The sequence below is a fragment of the Vanrija albida genome, assembly GCF_041260175.1.
Source record: "Vanrija albida strain AlHP1 chromosome Unknown contig_3, whole genome shotgun sequence".
Taxonomy (NCBI): domain Eukaryota; kingdom Fungi; phylum Basidiomycota; class Tremellomycetes; order Trichosporonales; family Trichosporonaceae; genus Vanrija; species Vanrija albida.
The window spans coordinates 913594-935946 of record NW_027191422.1 but is presented as its reverse complement, the minus strand read 5'-3'; the positions used below and the strand labels follow the sequence as shown (position 1 = coordinate 935946).

General features: G+C 57.6%; 8 protein-coding genes across 8 annotated transcripts; 3 read left to right on the top strand and 5 right to left on the bottom strand.

Annotated features, from left to right (window-relative positions):
* Positions 1 to 4392: 4392 nt before the first annotated feature.
* On the top strand, positions 4393 to 4943 carry RPS12 (40S ribosomal protein eS12; the record flags this gene model as incomplete). Its single annotated transcript, XM_069352205.1, has 2 exons — positions 4393 to 4494; positions 4608 to 4943. The coding sequence occupies 2 exons, from the start codon at positions 4393 to 4395 to the stop codon at positions 4941 to 4943; spliced, it is 438 nt and encodes a 145-aa protein (XP_069209623.1).
* A 455-nt stretch (positions 4944 to 5398) lies between these two features.
* Positions 5399 to 7412, bottom strand: GPI10_2 (glycosylphosphatidylinositol anchor biosynthesis; the record flags this gene model as incomplete). The annotated part of the gene is made up of 5 exons (XM_069352204.1): positions 5399 to 6437; positions 6476 to 6646; positions 6696 to 6922; positions 6959 to 7063; positions 7116 to 7412. The coding sequence occupies 5 exons, from the start codon at positions 7410 to 7412 to the stop codon at positions 5399 to 5401; spliced, it is 1839 nt and encodes a 612-aa protein (XP_069209622.1).
* A 1535-nt stretch (positions 7413 to 8947) lies between these two features.
* Positions 8948 to 9583, bottom strand: Q8F55_003673 (uncharacterized protein; the record flags this gene model as incomplete). The annotated part of the gene is made up of 1 exon (XM_069352203.1): positions 8948 to 9583. One exon carries the CDS (start codon positions 9581 to 9583, stop codon positions 8948 to 8950), a length of 636 nt encoding a protein of 211 aa, XP_069209621.1.
* Positions 9584 to 10465: 882 nt separating this feature from the next.
* On the bottom strand, positions 10466 to 11561 carry RPL2 (60S ribosomal protein uL2; the record flags this gene model as incomplete). The annotated part of the gene is made up of 4 exons (XM_069352202.1): positions 10466 to 10570; positions 10621 to 11119; positions 11328 to 11479; positions 11556 to 11561. The coding sequence occupies 4 exons, from the start codon at positions 11559 to 11561 to the stop codon at positions 10466 to 10468; spliced, it is 762 nt and encodes a 253-aa protein (XP_069209620.1).
* Positions 11562 to 12289: 728 nt separating this feature from the next.
* PSY2 (Platinum sensitivity protein) lies at positions 12290 to 15606 on the bottom strand (the record flags this gene model as incomplete). Its single annotated transcript, XM_069352201.1, has 12 exons — positions 12290 to 13024; positions 13071 to 13240; positions 13277 to 13447; positions 13492 to 13615; positions 13663 to 14330; positions 14366 to 14443; positions 14490 to 14586; positions 14633 to 14711; positions 14762 to 14864; positions 14913 to 15041; positions 15084 to 15306; positions 15352 to 15606. The coding sequence occupies 12 exons, from the start codon at positions 15604 to 15606 to the stop codon at positions 12290 to 12292; spliced, it is 2832 nt and encodes a 943-aa protein (XP_069209619.1).
* Positions 15607 to 17138: 1532 nt separating this feature from the next.
* Q8F55_003670 (uncharacterized protein) lies at positions 17139 to 18506 on the top strand (the record flags this gene model as incomplete). The annotated part of the gene is made up of 8 exons (XM_069352200.1): positions 17139 to 17253; positions 17294 to 17418; positions 17454 to 17509; positions 17549 to 17666; positions 17704 to 17952; positions 17993 to 18145; positions 18184 to 18270; positions 18315 to 18506. The coding sequence occupies 8 exons, from the start codon at positions 17139 to 17141 to the stop codon at positions 18504 to 18506; spliced, it is 1095 nt and encodes a 364-aa protein (XP_069209618.1).
* A 47-nt stretch (positions 18507 to 18553) lies between these two features.
* Positions 18554 to 19523, bottom strand: Q8F55_003669 (uncharacterized protein; the record flags this gene model as incomplete). The annotated part of the gene is made up of 4 exons (XM_069352199.1): positions 18554 to 18749; positions 18789 to 19142; positions 19198 to 19416; positions 19465 to 19523. 4 exons carry the CDS (start codon positions 19521 to 19523, stop codon positions 18554 to 18556), a joined length of 828 nt encoding a protein of 275 aa, XP_069209617.1.
* Positions 19524 to 20849: 1326 nt separating this feature from the next.
* Q8F55_003668 (uncharacterized protein) lies at positions 20850 to 22337 on the top strand (the record flags this gene model as incomplete). Its single annotated transcript, XM_069352198.1, has 8 exons — positions 20850 to 21011; positions 21067 to 21092; positions 21174 to 21219; positions 21271 to 21475; positions 21526 to 21684; positions 21738 to 22004; positions 22043 to 22138; positions 22186 to 22337. The coding sequence occupies 8 exons, from the start codon at positions 20850 to 20852 to the stop codon at positions 22335 to 22337; spliced, it is 1113 nt and encodes a 370-aa protein (XP_069209616.1).
* Positions 22338 to 22353: the final 16 nt, after the last annotated feature.

The following is a 22353-nucleotide window of genomic DNA, read 5'->3' as shown; positions in this document are numbered from 1 at the left end:
CTGGTGTGGCACGTCTCAACCAACAACCCTTCTACCTCAGTGGCCTCCGAACTTGCCATCAACTCGCACAAGTTGAACTTGTGAGCTTTCTGAACTATCACCCATTCGGGTGAACCGCCCCGGGAGATGCGGACTGGTAGAGAAAACAGCAGACAGCTACAAAGTCATCAGTGAAGCGGAGAACTGTCGTGGCCTGTGACGGCGCGGATGGTACTGTGCTTGAGATCGGCCTGTGGTGACTCAAACGGTGCCTCCGTGGCTAGAGACGTAGAGAGTTCAAGACGATACATTCGATAGAGATCTAACTAAAGATCGTGGTGCTAGTTATCCCGAATGTAGAGGAGGGGACGGGATAGGCAGTGTCGTACAGGCTAGTGGCAGTGCTTGTGGCATCTGGCCATTGCCATGGTGGGACAAGAACCCAGTATCCGCTGACGGGAAGAGGGCACATGATGACTGTGCTGTCGCCATGACAGTTGCAGCATCACCGCTAATCCGCGGGGAACATAGCCAAGCGTGATGGCCGAGTCTCTGGCGTCTAGTGAACAAGGCAGCATACGATGCAGGTCGACAAGCAGTCGGGATCTGAAAACGCCTGCCAGCGTTTGCCATGCAGTTATTCTTTGTGTGGAGTGAGTGCGTGTGGAGTGGTGTGAGCCATCTGGGAGTCCGTGCACAAGCCACCGCCCGTACACACGCATGTACACATACGCGCACCTGCTGCCAGTGACAATCCATGGCCCATGCTCAAACAACCTTGTGGCCACTCTCTCTCTGTCACCATTCACAACTCGCTTCAACATCCCACCGTTCCCCCACCCCTACCCACAACCTTTCTGCCGTCCCCGCACACACAGCATTGCACACAGTCCCTGTCCCAACAGCTGCAGCGCGGGATACACGCCAACGGCCGACCCACCAATGGGTTGTCCACCTTCCTCAACCCCTCACGCCTCACCGAAGTCGGGACAGACACTGGAATCCCAATCGGACGACAATCTCGCTCGACCCCCTGCACTAAACGATTCAAGGAGGACCCTGGGTTGGTGAGTGAATTGGGGCAAGACGAGTGAGCGAGGGCTGTGCGCTGACATTCAGATTTCGGCGAACCGGTCAAGTGGCCATGTGCTAGACAAGGATCACCCGGGGTCGAGCACGTCCTCATGGATTAGGCCACGGACGCTACTCGGCAAAAGAGGAGGTGGAGTAGTGATGTGATCCCGATGAGAAGCAACCAAAGGATCACCCTCGAAGTGTAAGGATTCCTATGTCGTGGAGCTTGAACCAGGTCTGACGGTTAGACACATCACCCGGGTCTTCGATGCCCATTTGTGGATGAAGAGTTCACTGGCCTGCAACCCCATCCTGCCAGGCGAATCGTGACAGTAAAAACGGTGAGCCACCTTCCTCATCTGGTACAGTCACACATCTGACGCCTTCAGGACGCTCAGGGGCAGGTGGTGTTGAAGGATGTGGCTCCCCATGGTACAGAGACTTGGGCCGTTGCCGACGACGTCGCCGTGGCTCGCCAGCCCGACCCCTCCCTCCAAGGGCTCGTTCTGCATCCCGCTCTCGTCGACTTCTACAAGACAAGAATTTCCAAATACTCAATCCCACCTTGTAACATGGACTCCCCTTCCTCCAAAACCACCCAGAAGCAAGCCGGTATCAAAGGAAAAGCAAATTCCAGAAGCAGATGCCCCTACTACGAGATTCAAGGACAGCTTCCTCAAGCATCCGAACAACCAAAACCCATCCTGGGCGAAAGCCCTAATCCTCTTCCCGGGCAACCTCCTCGAGAACCGGGAGCTTCGTCAGAACCTCTCCTGCTCCCCACTCCTCGGTACTCTGCCAGAGACGTCGGAGATGACCGCCACTTTCGCCGAGCTCCGCCGCTACACCAAATCATTCGAGGTGCGGTACAGGAATCAGTACACTACGCCCAAAAGTTCCTCCATGCCCTTCCTCTTACGACAAACCTCCCCACCTACGGGCCAACTACTATCCCATCTACTCTTTTGAGCACGGCACAGGAGACACGATGTTTGAACCGGCGGACCAGTGGCTCAAGGGGCAAGACTCCGAGAGTGGATCGTTCAAAAAGAAGCTCCGAGACGACTATATCGAGCTCAACCAAAATGCCTGGAAACAGCACCGAGACAAAGTTGAGACTCTCAAGCGTGATCCAACAAAGTATTCGACCAGTTCGATCACGCGACCGACGATGAGTTCGAGAAGAGTCTTGATAAGTCGATCACACCTATGGGCGCCTCATTTCAGCGTGATCGATCGCCGTGGTTTGGCAGGCAGCTTCCGCAGATGCTGAACCCCATCGTGCCTCTCGCCCGTCAAAAAGTGCTGGCACTTGTCAACGAGGAAGGTCTTTCAGTGCAATCAATGTCGTTCGCAAAGCCAGGCGCTCCTCTCTCTCTTCCCAGCTGGGTTGACGACGAAGACATCTTGCTCCGGATTGGACATCGATTATTTGGTGGTGCTGTTGCCTCCATGTGGACCAGCCCCTAAGGGGAACAACGTCTCGAATGGTCGGTAGGGCACGACGAGTACGATTTAGCCGAGGGTGATTGGGAGGTCTACCTACCGATGCCAGCACAGTCCGGATTACGCTCGACTTCGCCAACAGATGCGGGAGCGATATCCGAAGTACGCGCGGGCCTGTGTCCGGATCAAGGTACAAATGGTCCATCAAGAGCAGAACAAAGTGTTCAAGCAGGTCTGCGAACACGACGAGCGTATTAAGCAGCACATGGGTACCATGTGGCGCTTGGTCGGCAGCGGACCACATGCGCTGAAACCTCCCTCGCCCGTGCAAGCTGCAAACAGCTTGGACGAAGTCAAGGCCGATACTCGCAAATACGCCGAATGGGGCGCCCCTCCTCCCCAATACATTCATTCTTTAGCCTTAAAGCTGGCCAGCCGGCTCATGACCCCTTCTTCTCTATCGCGGACATCGGTTCGTGGCTCCCATTCCGGCAGCACGCAGTCGATCCAGGGGCCATCAACGTCGCAAGATCGGGTAGAATCCGCCTGTCAGACTCCACGGTATCCTGTGGATCAAGGTGATCCATATCGCGAATGGACAGCAAACATCAAGTCCCCAGAAGAAACGGTGGTGGCAGTTCTGGAAGGCCAAGATATCTTCGCAATTCAGGCCGGTGAGGACAAAGACTGGCATTTCGGGGAGTCTTTCCACGCCGGTCCCCTTGATCTCGAGCAGCGATTTTCGAGGCGTATGGCCAAAAGTTGCGAACTCTTTTCATGAGAATGTGGCGCTCCCTTCACTTCAATCACGATACCCACCTACAGAGCGTGGTAGTCAAGTTTCTGGAGCCAACCGAACGCGCAGTCAAGGGTGATTTCTCCGCCATGAGGTTCATCGTCGCCTTTCTCGATTCCAACAGCTATCTCGGTTTCGACCCAAGCAACGCAAGGGTTGGCTCCATTTATGCCCACCTGAAAACGAAGGGCTTGGAGACTCAGGTCGAGCTGTTCAACAGCATCTCGATCTCGCATAGCGAGATACCAGTCTCGACAACTGTGACAGCGCAGCGCGACTTGTACCCCGTGTCTCTCCCGCCTTGTTGCCCCACAGTGCTGACTCCATCCTTCATGCCGAGCCAGCTCCGAGCTGGAAAGAGGAGCCCGACGCCGATGGTTCCGACGACGAATTCTAAGCGGGAAGTTCTGACACTGGGAGAGGTAACAGGAAGGATCATGCTTATGAATGACGATGTGACGCGTGACTGGCGGCTATCAGGCGCCAATGAGTTGGCGGACTAACCGCGCTCGCTCCCCAGTTCCGCACCAGCAAGGACAAGCGAGCTCTTCTGCGCGGACTCGTCAAAGCAGCTCAAGTTCTTGCACTTGAGCTCTACAATCGCCCGATATCCGTCGGCTACGTGCGGATGTTCCTGGTGGCTCTGGAGAAGGACAGCGTCATGGGTGGCGCGATTCGGATGCACGACTTTGAGGTGAAAGTCAAGGTTAAGACCGGGGCTCATTAGGTAGCAGAGAGCGTGGAGTGCACATGTACAAAGTGATTCAGTAGACATGGCCAGCTCACGTGAGATGGCCCGACTTCGCACCAACTCGCTTCGTCTTGTTGGTGCTTGTCCGAGCGCCACATCATCCGAGTGCCAAACGTGCACTTGGTTTCTTGCGTCTTCGCGACTGCCTTTCCTGTTGGCATGTGTACGTAATCATAAACTGATCCGCCACACGGAGTTATAACCCCGAAATCAAATTGCCGCCGACTCAGATTTGATTCCGTCTCTCCCATCGTGGCGAGGACTCTGCAATTTCGGCGCTCGTGGTCTAGTGACATCCTTCACTACACTTTCTATCACAAAAACCTGGTGGAAGAAGACCATAACAATGTCTGACGCCGGATCCGCTGTTTCCAACGCCGCCGAGGTCGAGCAGGTCGAGGTCGTCGACCAGTCCGGCCCCCTCTCGGTCGAGCAGGCCCTTGAGCAGGTGAGTAACTCGGCTTTTGAGTCCCAACTCGTTGAGATCTCGACTCGTTCGACTCTCTCGAGCCCAACTCGACGGCAACGCGCCTCTCTGAGCCCATTGCTAACACTCACGAGGTCATCTCGACTGCCCTCCGTCACGACGGTCTTGCTCGCGGCCTCCGCGAGTCGGCCAAGGCCCTCGACAAGCGCGAGGCTCACCTCTGCGTTCTCGTCGAGACCGTCACCGAGGCCGAGTACTCGAAGCTCATTGAGGCCCTCTGCGCCGAGCACAACATCCAGCTCATCAAGGTCTCGGACGCCAAGACCCTTGGCCAGTGGGCTGGTCTCTCGAAGATCGACCGTGAGGGCAACCCCCGCAAGGTCGTTGGCTGCTCGTCGGTCGTCATCACCAACTACGGTGTCGAGACCCCCGGCCTCCAGGTCCTCCTTGACTACTTCAAGACCCGCTAAGCTCGACCCCGCGGCCCGTTGCCTGGTTCTCTGAACGTGAGTGGCAGTGGTTCCTCCTTCAAATCCATGTCTCTTGGCATGACCGTTGCCTGATGAATATGGGACTCCCTCTTCGCATCCATGTGTGTCGACACCCCCTTTGGAATCGAACCTATCCTCGAAAGAGGACCTCCACTGTCTGATCTGCAATGGCACCTCAATCCAAAGCGCAAGGCACGTGCTGACGCTTTCAGCTGTCCACCTGTATTCTCGACCTCGGTAGTTACTGTGGCGTGTTTGCGGAGGATGTATGGCAATGGTTGTTGGCGTGCGGTGCAGCTGGAGGTTGGGCGCGTTTGTTGGAGATCGGAGACGAGGGCACAAACCAACGGCGAACCGAGACCGCCTGAGCAACTGACGTTTGCCACAACATCGCATCTGCCACCAGCATCACCCGCACCTGCCACAATGTACATTCAGAGCTCTTCCCTATGAGCATGCGCCTTGTCCTTGGCGATCTGGTCTCGTGTCCAGACCCGAACTCCACCGCGACGATGGCTGTCATCTTGGGCGATGTCAAACCCGTTCCATAATCGGGCGCTTTCGTTGTAGCCCAGACGGCGGAGGACCTGGGCTACATTTTCGCGCGAACTGGTGCCGGCACTGTCCGTGGCTCCGAGGACGTCGCCAAAGAGCAAGACGTGGGACGGGGCACCTGCAAAGCCTCGGCTCGAGGACTCGTGTGACGAGGGTGGTCGAGGGAACTCGAGGTTGAGATATGACACGGGTGACGAGTAGAACTTGGCCTCCTCCGTCTCACGCGCGCGACCTGCAAGCGGAGGCTCACAGGTCAAGAACCAGCCGGGAATTGATCCCAGGTGACTAGCCCATGGCGTCGAGTGGCAAGGCATGAGGGCCACCACGCTGGTGACTTGCCCGAAGTCACCGCGTCTCAAGGAGTTGATAACCTCAACCTGGGCAGCTCCGTGGAAGATGTTGAGATAGAGATACGGGACAATCGGAGCCAGGGTGATAATGTAGAAGGCTTTGCGGGGAATGCGGCAGTACTGTCGCAGCTTCTGGGTAAACGCTCCGGCGCTCATCGAGGTCGGTTGGTAGGTTCGATGAAGGGCAGGGAGCGCGAACAAGAGCAGCTGGGGCAGCAACGGGTGAACAAATCGCCATTCCGAGTGTGGCGACAGCGAGAGGACGGCGAGGGCAAAGGTGATGCTCCTGGCGAGGGTCGCGAGCGGTCTGGGTGAGTCGAGTTCTGCCAGTGAGGTGGGTAGGATCGAACGGGGCAGCAGAGCAGCAGTGAAGCCCTTGCCCCACCAGTACCAGATGGGAAAGAGCAGGATGGGAAGGGACTGCGTGACGTGGTACGCAAGCCCAGTTGCACCATATGAAGCCGCAATGTTCAACAGGATGTTTTGGTGGAAGAAGGTTGCCACGGGGAAGACGAGCCGGTGGACAAAGAGCCAATCGACGAGCGTAGACACTGCCAACATGGAGAGCCTGAGGTGGGTCAGCACGCTGACAACCCTTGTGCTTACCCCCCGACGATTGTCTTGACGGTAATCGTTGCTGCTGCCTTTGCTCCGCCAGCCCGCCAGGCAGCAATCGTGGTCTCTAGATGAAGGTAGCCCCAGAAGACGAGCATCGTTGGTCGGATGCAGATGGATAGCGCAGCCACAAACGCTGCAATCACAAGGTTTGTCTTGGGTCTGCAGTCCATACCATCAGTTGGGTCCGGGATTGAATTGATAAACGCACGGTTGACAGCTTTGCACACCTTCAATGCGGTCTGCGGCACCGCAGTCAATGGGGCGCCCTGGGCTGTTCGCCGCGTCGGCGGCGTCCGGTTGCCGTGGAGAGCCGTCTTCAGGTGCTGGCAGGGGGTAGAAGCACAGTGCCATCGTGGTAAGCAGTGTTTCCGGTGACGTCGACAGAGCTCGGGGGAGGAGGTGGGCATTGAAGAGGGACGTGAGAGACAGCAGCATCTGAACGTGTTAGAAGGCCCGGGAGCAACAACTCACAGCACCGGAGGCCGAACCGGAACCCAAAACCTTGACTGCGAGCAAGTAGGTGAAGTAGTCGGTCAAGGCCGCAACGAGTACACCAATTACACGTGGAGCCATTACCTGTGCAATGTCAGCGGTGCAGTGTGGGATACGTAGCACAGCCCGAGCTCACCACCCATTCTGTTCCTTCCAGACCGAAAGCCGCGAGCCCTCGATAGACGAGGTAGAACACCCCAGGCCAGAGCCACCCCCTCAGCCTTCCTCCAACAACTGCAGTACTCCACCAATCACCTCTTCCTTCACGGCCTGGCAAGTCGCGCCACTCCCATGTCAAGAAGCCCGACCCGAAGGCCTGAAAGAATGCCGGCTCGTAGGCTTGATAAAACTCGTCGGGCTGGAAGTACGTTTGAGGCAGAAGAAGACCACACGACCTGATTGCGATGGCCAGTATGAGGGCCTTCGAGACCATAGTCGTTGGGGATGACGAGAAGGGAGATGAAGGACACAGTGGAGGAAGTGGAAGTTGGAAAGGTGGAAGAAGGGGTGGGTGCAGACGATGAAGTCATTCTGTCCAGTCACAGTGATAACCTTGACCGGATAATTACGTGTAGGTGAAGGGTCTCTTATCTTATCGCCTCGACGCTCATGATCTTGCTGCATACTCTCGACCAACACAAATGAATGCAGCAGGGGGAAGCGGAACAACTTCACCTCATAGTCCATAACGTTACTGACTTATTACGTCCTCAGCTCTATCACCTGCTCGTCGAAGTGGGCCTGCGAGCTCCAGCAGCCGGCGCTCCCCCCAGCACTTGCCAACGCGCAATACCCAAGGACAAGGGCAGGTCGCTCAAAAGCCAACTGCCCCTCCCTCTCCTTTCCAAAATTCTCTGAGCCGGATGCAAAAGCTCGCTGGGAATGCAAGGGGATGCACTGACCTGCTCGCCAACGTCCTTTTGACTCCTCACTTTGACTCGCTCTGCAAACTACACACTCTCATCTATCTGACAGAGCACCCTTCACAGCGCCTCACAGCACATGCGCCGGCCCGCAGCGGCCGTTTCACGAGCCCTTCCGCTATGGTGGCCTTCAAGTCGTGGAGGACCTCACCGAGGACGAGTACACCCAAGTCGTCGCAATGTCGGTCGGCCTGACGGACACGGCGATGCACCCCGCCATAAGCGCCTTCCTTTCACGCTTTGGGGTTGTAGCGATGCAAAGCAGTTTTTGCGCGGCGACACTCAAGATTCCACCCCCGCCTGCCAACATACCGCCGAGCCAACGGCTCGTGAACTCACGAGCCTCGGTTCGACGCCTGCGCAAAGCTTGGGAAGCGCTCCCGACTGACGCCGAGTGGGCCGAAATCCATCCGCACGCTCGACTGCTTCAAACCCTGCGTCCAAGGTCTCCGGCACTCCAATTCTCATGGGCTTGGTGCATACGGACGTCGATCCAATGGAAAAGGCAAGCAAGTCATCGAGCTTGAGGCCGGCAATGACGTCACGCAACGGCGCGTCGGGGTTCATCGTCCGGATTGCCTCCAGTCCCCGTACGAGAGAGTCGAGGTCGCGTACTGTCAATCAGCTGCGAGCTCTATGGGTGTACGCACCACTAGGGTCGACCTTGCAAAGGTCATCGGGGTGGCGTGTCTCTAGCACGCTGTTCTCTGCGCTCTTCCATCGCCCCTCTGAACGCTCACGGTACGGCCTCGGTGCCCTGTGTGGCCGGGGAGCAGTGTTGCTCTGGAACCACTTGATGACGCCGCAGCCCACCGTGCCCTCTTCGCCGGGGAGGGAATGACCGAACGACTCAGCAGGCTCAACCTCCAGGTCGTCGTCATCGCCGTCTTGGTCTACCGCAGCCCGCTCAGCAGACTGTGCGTCTACTGAGGAGGCGGGAGCGAACCGCTGCTCTTCAGCACCATCTTTCGACCCCGATTTACCTGCCCAGCAGCTGTGGTTGATGTTACAATAGAGGGTGCAGCGCCCTCGTGGAGGCCAGCTCCTAATGCTGCATGACAGTCGAAGGAGCCATTGGAGGGGATAGCTCCTTGGGCGTGCTGGCACGCCCAGACGCGGGGGTCACGGAAGTCGCCAATGGCTCGGCGTCAGATGGGATCTCGGATGTGGGCGTCGCGTCGTCCAGCAACAAGAATCGCCGCTCTCCGGGGTAGAGTTCGTCGTATAGAATCCGGATCTTGTCAAAGTAGTAAGGGACCTTGCCAGCGAAGTACTTGACGATTATGTCGACGAACCGATTCATGATTGCCGCGCGCTCGGCCGAGCTAAAGCCAGTGATGAGGGGGAGAAAAGGTAGGTGGTCTGGATGATCAGGCGGCAGATGGTGCTCGAATGCGTCCTTGCAGAGGCGGACAAATGGCAAGTCATTGACGTTGAACTCGCCGTCTACGACCTTGATATCGAGCCCCTTGCCACCGAGCATCTCTAACTTGTCAAAGGTGGGCACCTCGTTGTACAGGATGTCGAGGGCACCTTTCTCGTCGCCGTTGCGGAGGAGCGGTTCGATATCTGCGTAGATCCTGGCTCGTTGGCGTGAGTGTAGTTGATCCGCCCAGATGCTGGGAGTGGCATCAGGCGGGAGGTGGAAGGCGTCGTAGAGGTCGACGGAGACCGTGGACATTATGGCTTGTCGAGTAGAGGGATCAAGTGAGGTGCAATGAAACAGCTGATATTTAAGTGGGAAGTTGAAAGCCGACCCCTTCTTGAAGTAGGTTGCGAGGTGGAGATGGCGGTTGCAGAGGAACTGGGTCAGCACTGAAGGCTCTCGGGCGAGTCCAGGAAGATCTGGCTTAAACCAAGAGCCTCGAGTCGTGGATGCCTCTTGATATCCGCTACCAGGAGCGACTCACTCTCACTACGCTCCCCCTGGCCCCTGGTATCCCACTTCGAACGTTGCCGTGGGCTTTGGAGAGAATGGTGAGCACCCGTCCCTATCCAATTCGGTGGCACTTCCCTCAAGCCTCGGGATCGCGTCCCATGTTGGGCCATTTGCGATCTCAGCCCGTTCCGATCCCAATCGACGAGACCACACACTGATCTATGTCGATGCCTCAACAGTGGCTGGAGTCGATACCTCAATCTCTCAGCACCAAGCCCTAGGGTTACCGCAAGAAAAAAAAACGACTACGGTTCGCACAGCCGTGACTCGGTCACAATGTGGCAGGCATAATAAATCATAGCCACTAGAAGTGGTCAGGGGCAAGTCAGTACGAGCGGTCGCTCGTAAGCGGAGATGAAGTCGTGAGCGTGTGGCGCGTCAGTTAGGGAGGTCTTTGTTTGTTCAGGCGAGTGCAAGCAAGAGGTGGCGGCGCAGAGATGGGAAGCAAGGTTGTTGGCTGATGATGTTGAACTTGACTGGAGATTCGTTCGCGCTTAAAGAGGGGGCCCACTTAGCTTCCGTGGTCGATCCTCATTTGCCCCCGCTCTCCCTCCGCCATTGCTCGAGAATGGTAGCATTCCTCCCATGCTACGGAATACGACCACAGAATACAAAGCACGCCGTTTAAGCGTCCTTGATGACAGCGGTACCGCGGATACGACCAGTGCGGCGGGCAGCAATGAGACCGATCTTGGCTCCGGCAGACGCATCGCGAGGAACCGTACCAGCCTGGGCAGCGTTAGCTTACGTAAGACAGCACTGGTGATTTTGTAACGAACCTTGCCGATGTGCTGGTGGTTACCACCACCGTGGGGGTGGTCAACGGGGTTCATGGCAACACCACGAGTACGAGGCCACGAGTTGCGCTTGGCGCGCTGGGCGTGGTACTTGCGACCGGCCTTGAGGAAGGGCTTGTCGACACGGCCACCGCCGGCGGCGACACCGATCGAAGCACGAGCGCGCGACGAGATGGTCTTCTTGGCACCCGAGGGGAGACGGACACGGGTCTTGCCGTCCTCCGAGTGGCCGATGATGGTGGCGTAGTTGCCCGAGGTACGGGCAATGGCTCCACGGTCACCGATCTTCTCCTCAACGTTGAAGATGATGGTACCCTCGGGGCACTGGCCGACGGGGAGGATGTTGCCGATGGAGAGGGCGGCCTTCTTGCCGGCGTAGATGAACGAGCCGGTCGAGATGCCCTCAGCGGCGATGAAGGTCTCCTTGCGGAGCTTGTAGCGGTAGGGGTCGCGGAAGACGACGGTGGCGAGGGGAGCACCACTGGAGGTGTGTTAGTTTGTGGATGTTGGGGTGGGGGCTTGCAGCACACGACATGGCTCGGCTCGGCGGGCTGTCTCGACGACGGCAGAGCGGACCGCACCGCTCCATCCCATCGCTTCTCTTGCCCCTGCTGTGGTTCCCATCCTTGCTGTTGCCCAAGCCATGCCATGCCGGTCCTGCCCCACCCAAACCAAAACTCGAAACTCACCGGCCGGCGTCGTGGATGATCTCGCGGACAACACCACGAACGTAGCCGTTCTTCTCAGCGAAGTCGAGGTTCCTGTGGCGAGCAGGGTTCTTGTTGTGGTGGGTGTGGGCCTTGAAGATACCACCCGACTTCCTCTGGTTGCGAATGACACGCTAAGGTCTGGTCAGTGTCCAACTTTCTCTCTCCCGTCGTCGTTCTCGTCGGCGAGCAACGCTGCTTGATACGTACACCCATGGTCTGTAGAGATGGTCAGCTGTGCTCGACGGATGGCGAGGTGGTCGGTACGCACGAATGGTCTTTTGGCTTGGCGGTTGAAGAGAAAGATTCAACACGATGCGCAAGTTGGTAGTGTGCAGTGGGCAGTGGGCAGTGGCCAGCGAGCAGCGAGCGAGCACCCACCGCCTGTACGCAGGACCAGCCAGCCAGGAGCACCTTGCACTCCTACCCCGCTGCGTCCGTCCTGCATCCACCAGCCAGGCCGCCGCCAAAGACTCTCGAAGAGTGCAAAATTAGGTTCCGCCAACCTGCCACGTCCAGGTGATTTTTCAAAACGCCGCTAAACCCCGGTCTTAAGTCCGACTTCTACGATTCAGCCACGGCTCACCCCAGGCTAGCCTTGGCATCGGCGCTGCCTTGGAACTTGTTCCACTGTCGTCGCGTCATAACATCCGCAATGCCTACGCAACGCGTCCACTACATGCCCTACACCTCCACATTACCCAAGTCTACTCTTCATGCACAATGGTCACCCTGGCCAGCAGCCCACAGCACTTTCTTAAGAATGTGTCTGCCACCGCAACCCCGTCATGGAACAACCCCGTCATCGATAATGACAACAACACCAGAACCCCTCCCTCCACGCACTGCTCACACATCTGCTACGCATCTGCTACGTCGATGACACTACTAGTACATGGCTACGTCTGCTACGCCTGCTGCGTCTGCTACGCCTGCTGCGTCTGCTACGCCTTGCCGCCACTCAACTTCTTGCCCAGCCCTCCCAGGCTCAGCCGAATCTTCTTCTCTTTGCCCTCTGCCGCCTTGCCGTTCCCCGTGGGCGCGGTGGGGCGAGAGCTCCCTTCGCCTTCTTTTGTGGCGGCTGCAGACTCCTTCTTGGCGGCAGGGCTCTTGCCCCCGCCGCCAACGAGATCTGCCAGCCCACCGGCTTCCTCTTCTTCTTCCTCACGCATTCGCTTTGCACGAATCTTCTGGGCAACATCCGAGAGATCGTCGGATAGTTGGTGTTGCGTCTCCGACAGGTCTCCAAATGGTGAACCGTCCGGGCGCACTATTGGCGACTCGCCGCCTGTTGAGCCGTCGCTGTCCGACGCGTCGTCATAGTCGAGACCCAATGCTGGACTAATCGGTTTGGGCGCCGACTGTCGTTTTCCAGCGTGTCCTGCTTGCAGACCACGTTTGCGCTTCAGAGGGACGTGTGCGCCCGTGGCAGCTGTCTCGGCCTCGCCTTCGGTTTCATCTTCGGATTGGTTGAACCAACCGTCCTGGTCGTCTGCTGATGATCGGATCTTGCTGGACTCGGCAACCTGTGCCGGGGGAGGCGGCGGTGGCTCCTTGTACTGTTCCCAACGAACTCGGAGGCCCACAACGTAGCCGCGCACGTAGGGCCGATCTGCCAACCGCGTCATAATGTCGTCGTGCTTGTCAAACATGTCAACAATGATTGGCTTCATGTTCTCCTGCAGCACGGTCAGATTAATCCAGGAATCATGTCATCAAACTTGCCTTGCGGATGAGCTCGAGCGTGTCAAGACAAGCCGAGCTCAGCATCGTGTCCCTGTCCGTTTCACGCTCGACCAGGTCCAGAATAGCCTTGGTGACGCCATTCTTGGCAAAGTTGCGGTGAATGAAGTGGTTGTTGGTCTTCAAGCAGGCCTTGATGAACCGGAGCGAACCTAACAATCAGCGGATGAGCCGAGAGCGTCACTTACAATGCCTCAAGGTCTTCTCCCTCGCATAGATCAGGTGGCACACCTTCTGTGGCAGGGTGTTGGACAGGATGTAGAACTGAGCGCGGTGGGCATGAATGCCAATGCAGTACGACAGCAAGTCGATGAGCGTGTTGAGCAAGGACGCGCGTTCACTGCTCAGCACCGGGGGACCTGGGGCTGTCAGCTTCAGTCTCGGCACCTTAGTGCTGTCGTACCTTTCTGGTCTTTCAGATCTGGCAGGCTACCCAGAGGTGCAAACAGCTGTGTGGCACACAGGTCGTAAAAGTACTGCGTAAACGTATCGACCACAGACAACTCCTTGGCCCGTCCAAAGGTCTGCTGTGAACACGTCAGCGTGTCCCAGACGTAGCCACCGCACGACTTACCTCATTCTCCGGCCCGGGCTCCAGAAGAGTCCTCAGCGTCTCCACCGTCTGCTGCACCAGACCCTGGTCATGGGTACTCTGCAGCAACCCAATGATCTCGGATACTAGTGTTCGCCGGGTCAACTCTTCCTCGCGCAGAACGTGAAGCCGCACAGCGTTGACGTCATGTTCAACGCAGAGAGTGAGGATCTCGGCGCCAGCGTGAAGGATTGTTGCTTCACGTTGGCGGAAGGCCCACTCGCATGCGAACAACAGTCCTCGGTCGAGAAGAGTCCTGTAGAGGGCAAGGCGATTTGGCACCTGCACCCCCTTGCCCATGACCATGAGCTGGTGCAAGAACATGACGAGGTCCCTCTTCTTAGGGTCGCCATCGGCATCCTCTTGCTCTCTTCGAAACTCGACAAACAGGTCGTGGAGGAGCACCTCATCTGCCTGAATGTAGGTTGTAATGTCCACCTGGTTGAAGAAGACAAAGCTGTTGAGAATGCCGAACGTGGGGTCGTCCAACATGCGAGCGAGGACGACGTCCTTCAGATACAGCAGGCGAGATGTCTGGTGGATCTTGTTGCGGATCGCCTCGTCTTTGATCTCGACAACCTGGCGGAACTTGGAGTACTGTCGGAAGAAGGCTCGATATGAGGCCTTCAGAGTTGGGAACTCGGGATCATCTACAGGTCAGCCACTTGCGGTACGATGAACGTACACTCCAGCATTCCCAAGACGCCCATGAAGATGTCATCTTGCAGGATATATTCAAAGATGCCGTTGTCGTTGAACATGACTGAAACGTCAGACCAAAGTCTTCCCACTAAACTCGCTGGACTCACGGATCGTCTGCATCAGTGAGCACAGAGCGTGTAGATCGTTGATGCTCTCCAGGTCCTCGGCCTGACTCAGGACGCCAATCAGTTGCTTGATGTAGTCCTGCGATGTGTCAACTGATTGTCCTTCCACGGCGACCGCGACGAACCTCGCCGATAATGTGTTCAACGGCGCGCTCTCGTCCAGCGGCAGACTTGGCCTGCATCCGAAGCCACATCTCGTGCTCCCTGCGATCGGGTTAGCAGAATCCTTGTCGCCACAGGCTCAGAGCACGAACTTGATGTTGGCTAATGAGGGAGATTGCCATTGATCACGAGATGGCGTTCCCAGCCCATGGCCACCAAGAAGAGGCGAGGCTGCCAGCGGAGACGATGAAGACGCTTCAGGGGTCGTGAGCACATGGTCACCTGGCCACCATTTGCACCTACCTAGCTGGTTGTTGAGGTGCTTCTGCACCTCCATCAGAAACTGCCAAATGTCTTCACAACCCTCCGGGTCTTGGAAGGACAGCGCAATGTCCTGCTGAGTTGCTTGGTCTGTCCAAACGATGAGTGTTTCTGATCGCGTTAGACCAAGCCTTCCAGACTACCCCAATTTACCTTGCTGTCGAGTGTACACATCGTCCTTGGAGACTTGGGCATTCAGCAGCAGCTCGTCCTTCAAGAAGCCGCCTGGGCCCTCGGGGTCGTCCGGCTGCCGATTCTCGTCCAGAGCATCCTCTGCCTCCACAATCAACAGCGCGACATCGTTCTGGTCGTCATACACGCCCTTGCAGTGCCCAGTTCCCCGATCAAACCACGCTTGGTCTCGTAGCTCATACACCTGACCTCGTTAGCATCGCGCAGGTGGTGGAGCAGACGTCCGCACCTTGACGCGTTTTCCGATGTTCTGCTCTGCATCCGAGAGCAACATCTCGTCGTTCGACTCGTCATTGATATCGGATTGAACGTCCATGGCATCGGCGCTGCCATCGTCGGCACTGGGAGGAGTGTTGTCGGCTTCCTGCTGTGTTTGTGACGACGAGTCGGGAGCTGGGTCTAGAGGCGTGTCTGGTGCGGGACCAGTCTCGACTTGTTCAGCGAGCACATCTGCCGACGATTGCGTCGGTTCAAGGTTGGCCATAAGCCACCACTAGACGTCGCTTGACCGTTGTTATGACAATGGAGCGAGGACAAAGGGTGTATGTGGTGGTGGTGGTTGATTGGTCGTTTTCGCGTGTGGTGGCTGCTGTTCTCTAATGGGTATGGATGATGGTGATACGGAGGCTGCGTCGGTTGTAGTATGCAAGTGGTGTGAATGAGTCTTGTTGTCAGAGATTGGAGCCAATTGTCGAGGAGTGAATGCGTTGTGATGGATGTGAATGAAGGTTGTCGGTTGTTGGTGCAGAGAAGGATGTGTGATCTATGATGGTGGTGGTGGTAGTTGTAGTAGTGGTGGTGTGGGCCTTGGGCCTTCAAAGCGGCGCGGCCAGGCCCAGGGCGGGCGGACCGCCAGGCGCGCGGATGGGCGGTAAACAAACGAGAGGCGGATTAGAGTTTGGCTTCTGTCATTACCAAACAGTCCTAATACTAGGTGGCAAAAGCCATTACACACCACAACATTTTGATCCCGTCTCAACCTCGCGCGTGCGCCTCCACAACACAACGTCCAGCGTCGCCGTCGCCTCGTCCATCTCATTTCTCGCGCCCAACTCTCGTCTCCTGTCTACTTCATCCCATTCCTTCACAAGAGACCCGACACGTCACATTGTTGTGACACTCAACCTTACCTCACCGACGGGCCGACGACTGCCCCATCCGAACAATTTGCGGCGAGTGAGCGTGCCAGCTCGCCGCCCCCGATGAACGGCCTGTCGGTCAAACGCTCATTCTCTGCCCTCTCCGAAACCGACTTGTCCGACCACCGACCGCCAAAACTGGCTAGGAGTCAGCCAGGCGCCACAGATACTGCGGAGCAGCGCAAGTGGTGGCGGCCTTCCTGGCACACGTTGACAAACTGGCTCTCACCTTCAACGCCAAGTATGTGGGACGCGCCTACCAATTGTCGCCGGGCGCACACTGACCATTGCAGCTCAGCCGTCCATGCCTGTCCACAACAGGGTACAGCCCCGCAATTCTCTTCTGCCCTCGCATCCAAATGGGTCTCTGGCTTGGGTGGAAGACCGGGCTGGCAGAGCTGGCAGAGCTGGCAATGGTCGTGAAGTTGTCGAGATCAGTGATGATGACGAGGAAAGCGGTCTGGACGTCCTGGCAACCCGCCAACAACGCGCCCGCGGGACACAAGAAGCTCGACAGCATCTCAATGACCATGTCGTCAGACCTGGGAGCATTCATCCGAACCTCACGAGACCGCTGTTTGACTCAACGTTCTCGCCCGATCTGCAATCGTCACTAGTTGTGAACACGAGGAACGCTCGTCTCGAGAGCAGTTCCCCAGGCGCCGGGCCTTCATCAGCACCCTCTACCCCTGCGACTGCCTCAAACCGGCCCGACGTTGACTTCAAGAAGCCTGACCGCGTTTATGCTTGGAAGCAGCAGGATGGGGCTTCACGTCAAACCACGCCCGACGCCTTCGCCCCGCGTCAGGGACGTCGTTCACCCAAGAGCTCAGCTCGACCCGGTCGCAATGTCTCTGGGCACGATGGGCAAAACAGGATGTTACAGAGGCACAAAGAACAAGCCATTCTCTCTGGAGACCCGCATGTCGCCAAGAGCTTTTCTCGCGTGCAGGCAGCGTATCAGCAGGACCTCACAAAGACAAGCCGACATGGTGAGTTGGTTGTGAGACGGACATTGGCTCACCTCAACAGCCACAAGGCCATTCGCAACACATGTGGGATTGCCGCCGGCAGATTTGTCGGCGGCACTGGGCAGTCTCAACCTGGACAATCGCAAGCCTCTGGATGAAACGCTCCAGGGCCGTCCTGTATCAAAGGTGTGCATGACGTCAAACAATACTGACATATGTAGTCCATTCCGAAGGTGGTCAAACGCGACCAGCGCCCGGCTGCTCCGCCATTGGACGTGTGAGTGGTGACACCAGAGCTCAGATCTGACAATCGCAGCGTCAAAGGGCATGTATACACCCAATTGCGCGAACAAGACCGGGAGGCCGAACGACAGGTCCGGGAGCGACTACAGCCGCGCATCCCCAAGGATGTCACCGATGATCAAGCTGCTATCGTGCGTACGAGACCTCTTGTGTGAGCTGACGATACAGATTGAAAAGCGCCTACGTGACCACGCCTTCGAGGCAATCCTCGGGACTGCGACTCTGTCAGCAAGCTCACTACAACGTCTGCGACCTAACACGTGGCTCAACGACGAAGTCATGAACTTCTACGCAGAGATGATCAACACCCGTGCCAAACTCGACAAGCGGCCTTTGCATTGCATGAACACCTTCTTCTTCGAGAAGCTATCGTCAGTGGGATACACTGAAGCCAAGCTCGCTCGATGGACCAAGAGGGTAAGCGAAGGTATTGATACGACGACGCTCATCATATCAGTTGAAGCTCGACATTTTCGCACTGGACAAGTTGCTGATCCCCATCAACCACGACAACTCGCATTGGGTCTGCGCTGTCATCAACTTCAAGCAGCGGCGTATCGAGTACTACGACTCGCTCACGGATCCTGATCGTCGATACAAAGTGTTCAAAGTGAGTCTTAACACCAGCACGCCCTCTGACCCCGTTAGACCCTTCGTGGGTACCTCGAGTCGGAACACAAGGAGAAGAAAGGTTCACCTTTCGATTTGAGTAATTGGCGCGACCAATTCGACCCCGTGAGTGTTGTCGGCTCACGCCAAGCATGCTAACAGTGTCACAGAACACGCCCAAGCAAAACAATTTCACCGACTGTGGAGTCTTTGCTTGTCAGACTCTCGAGTCGACGGCCCGCGGCCGTGACTTGATTAAGGAGAAGTTTGAGTTCAACGGGAACGACATGGCATTCTTCAGGCGGCTCATGTTAGTGGAGATTGCATCGGGCGAGCTTGGAAAGCGCCCCTGGGGCACATAATGTAGAATAATGTATCACCGCATTGCACAGAAGCTGGCAAGGGGCTACTACTTGGGGGTGGCCTGGGCACGCTGAGCGGCTCGCTGGGCTCTCTCAGCCGCAGGCTCCTCTCCGCTGTGGAGCCAGTTCATGAGGAACTGGCCGATAGCGGGCACCAACAAGAGCCACACGACCTTGGGGATGTCCTTTGTGTACCGAGACCACTCATCCAGAGCCCACAAGAAGTTCTCGACAAGCCAGTCACTGTGGTGTGAGAATGAATGCTGATCGCCAGCGACTCACTTGTCACCATTGGGCCCCAGGCTGCTCTCCCATACAGGTACCTCGCGCCAGCTGTCGGCCGAGAGAGCCTTGTAGAGGAACTCTCCGGTTGGGTTCATGTGCTTTGGCTTGACGAAGCGCAGAGTTGACCCGCGGTCAGAGACAATGGCCAAGATGGGCGCGCGGAGGACGAGCCATCGGTAGCAGAGGTGGTACTCCTCAAAGTAGTCGACACGGGCAAACTTGAAGTTGACCTCGGCGGATAGCCCAGTGGTCTGGGGCTCCTTGGACTCGCGCGCTTTGTCGAACAGGAGACTGGCGTTCTTCTGAATGTCGAGGAATTGCTTCGAGAGCGGCTCGTCGTCCTTTCCATGGCTAATTAATCCGCGTCAGAGGGCTGCCCAACTCGTGGTCCCAGGTCTACACTTACATGAGGACGACCCAGACATCCTGGGGCTCGCTGTTCTCAAAGGTGGACTCGTACGTCGCGTCGGTGAGACGAACTACACCAGGAATCTCGGCGTCATGGGCCGTCCAGTTGGCGCGGGGAGGCGGCCTCGTGAGCGATGCCCACAGCCCTTTCCCCAACTGAGAAAAGTTGGGAAGCGAGGCCGTAGCAGTAGGGCTGGGCTGTGGGGTCTGCTGGGCACTACGAGGTCAGCGATACGTGCAGATAAGCCGAGCAGCGGAGACTCACTGAACCACAGAGGGCAGAACCAACGCCGCTGCACACGCGAAAACTGAGGAAAACCTCATTTCTGTTCGAGTAGGACGGGCAGAAGAAGTTGGACAAGTTTCAAAGTGATTGTGGTGGTTGAGGAGCTTGTAGATTGCGTGCGTCGTGCCAGAATAGTCCAAAGATGTGTCTCATGTGGTGCGTCAATGTGGGTTATTTGGGCATCACGTGGTGCAGTCTGGGCCCCGGACGCCGCGCCTGGGTGGTCCCTTGATGTCGAGGGTCACCCCCTCGGCATCTACGCCGACAGCCTGAACCACCATGAGGTTGGCTGGGTGGTTGGGGAAGAGGATGAGGACAGAGTGCTTTGTGCCAACTTATGGCCTTGGGCGCTTCAGAGTGTGCCGGTGCGCCCGCGCGCCCACCACTGACGACACGTGCGGGCTGGTGAGGGATTATCTGAGAGATTAAAGCAGCCTTGCCGACCTAGCCGGCCGGCCAGCGCTGTCGGCATGTTCGAAACGGGCCTGGTGACGTCCGAGCACCGCACCGCCACGCATCGCAGCGCACGCACGCAAGCAGCCATCCACCACTCGAGCCGACGACGCATCGAGCTAGGTAATGCTATCTTGCTACCAGCCCAGCCGGATCCGGTGCTCCGCGCGACCGACCCGACGCGTTGGGTCATGGTGCCGGTGCAGCCGAGATCTCTGCCAGAGCGGTGTGGACGCGCGGGACGGCAATCCTGAAGGCAGTGCTGACAAAATGCCAAGCACCGCCGCCGCCGCCACTGCCGCCGCTGCCGGGGACCGCTGCCACCCCCCCACCCTGCCCCTCCTCCCTATCACCGAGTCCGAGCACGACGGTGATGACGATGCCGGCTAGAGCGGCAGGAATAGCAGCCACAGCATGACGACGGCCGCCGAGCCGCCGAGCCTTGGCAGGCTGCCGTGGGTACAGTCATTGCTCTCGAGTTGATGCGCAGGCACAAGAGTGTGTTCTGTCAGCTGTCAGGTACCGCGCAGACAAGCAGAGGCCGGGTCGTTGTGCCTGCGCTCATTCTCCAGACGACGGCGGCAGGGAGCGGCCGGCGGCTGTCGACCTCTTATCCGCCATCGGAATGCTGAGCGGCTCAGCGCAGAGGCACCAGCACGCTTGCAGCAGGCGAGGCGGGGCGGGAGCCGATACCAAGTCCGACGACATGCCCTGCCGTGCCCACCTGACGTCTCACCAGCCTTGGCATCATGCAGTGCCCCGCACACAGGCCGAGTGGCGACCCGTCCACTCGAACACACGGTACTTAAACAGTCAGGTGCAAACACGTTCAACATCCCTTTCTCTCCAAACCCCGCACAACTTTGCAATCAAACCAACCAACCTTCAACTACCCACCCAATCTTGTCACAATGTCCCAGAACGACTACAAGACTCCCACCTCGCTTCAGCAGGCGAGGCTCAACGAAGAGGAGGACCTTCACCGTTACGTCACGGATGAGATGCCGCGAGCGGCCAAGATGTCTTCCTCGACTGCTGGCGGCGCCGGCCCGGCGAGCCAGGCTGCCCTCATGGTGTGTGCTGCAGAGGAAGGCGCGCCGCAGGCAGATGCTAACAAGACTCCAATAGACGGTGCAGCCCCTTCGCAAGAATGAGTGCGTAGAACGGCCGTACGGCAAGCCGTGAATGCGTCTGAACTCTCGACGCGAAGCTTTTCTCTTGCTAACCCTCACCAGCATGCAGCCCTCGTACGCGCAGGACCTCGGCAGTGCCTCCGTGACGGTACGTGACTTGCGCGGCTCGTCCTTGATGCACATTGCTGACCATGATCAGCACGGTTTCTACGGTTCGATGATCTCGGGTCTCGGCTCGTGCATCGGTGTCTTCGGCCAGTTCCCATGCTGCCCCTTGCCAAACCCCTTCAAGAGCGTCAAGCAGGGCCAGGTCGGCCTCATCAGCCGCTTCGGCCAGTTCTACAAGTCGGTTGACCCCGGTCTCGTCCAGGTCAACGTCTGCTCAGAGTCGATGACTGTTGTCGGTGAGTACAGTCAACCGAGGCCATGTTTCTTCTGGTGCTGACCATTCCAGATGTCAAGATCCAGCTCACGACCGTCCCTCGCCAGACGGTTCAGACCAAGGACAACGTGTCCGTCGAGGTCGACTCGGTTATCTCTTGGCACGTTGTGTCGCCATACCGCGCCGCTTTCGGTATCAACAACCTCTCCTACGCTCTCGTTGAGCGTGCCCGTGAGTAGCATTGCGCGGTACCGACCTTGGCCCTAGGCTGACCATCGACGCAGAGACCACATTGCGCCAGGTCGTCGGCGGCCGTGTCCTCCAGAGTGTGATTTCGGACCGTGAAGGTCTTGCTCTCGAGGTTGCCGAGATTATCGAGGCGACGGCTGAGAAGTGGGGTGTCTCGATCGAGTCGATCCTCCTCAAGGACATCAACTTCTCACCCGAGCTCCAGCAGAGCCTGTCGTCTGCCGCCACCCAGAAGCGTATCGGTGAAAGCAAGGTCATTGCTGCCCGTGCCGAGGTTGACGCCGCCAAGCTTATGAGGCAGGGTGAGTTGCTGCCCTTGGGTTCTGTGCTAACATTTCAGCTGCCGACATCCTTGCCTCGCCTGCTGCCATGCAGATCCGTCAGCTTGAGGCCCTTCAGGCCATGGCTCGCAACGCCAACTCCAAGGTTGTCTTTGGTACGTGGAGTGTGGCTTAAAAGTCAAACAGGATCTAACTGTCGCAGTTCCGATGAACCTCGGCACAATGGGTGCCGCTGGTATCGAGCAGGTATCCCAGCAGGTCGCCGCCTCGGCCCAGCAGGAGGAGGGCCACGAACTGTACTCGCGTAACCCGACCACGCAAGCCGGCCTCCTTACATCCATGACTCAAATCTAACATCCTGAGACAGGAC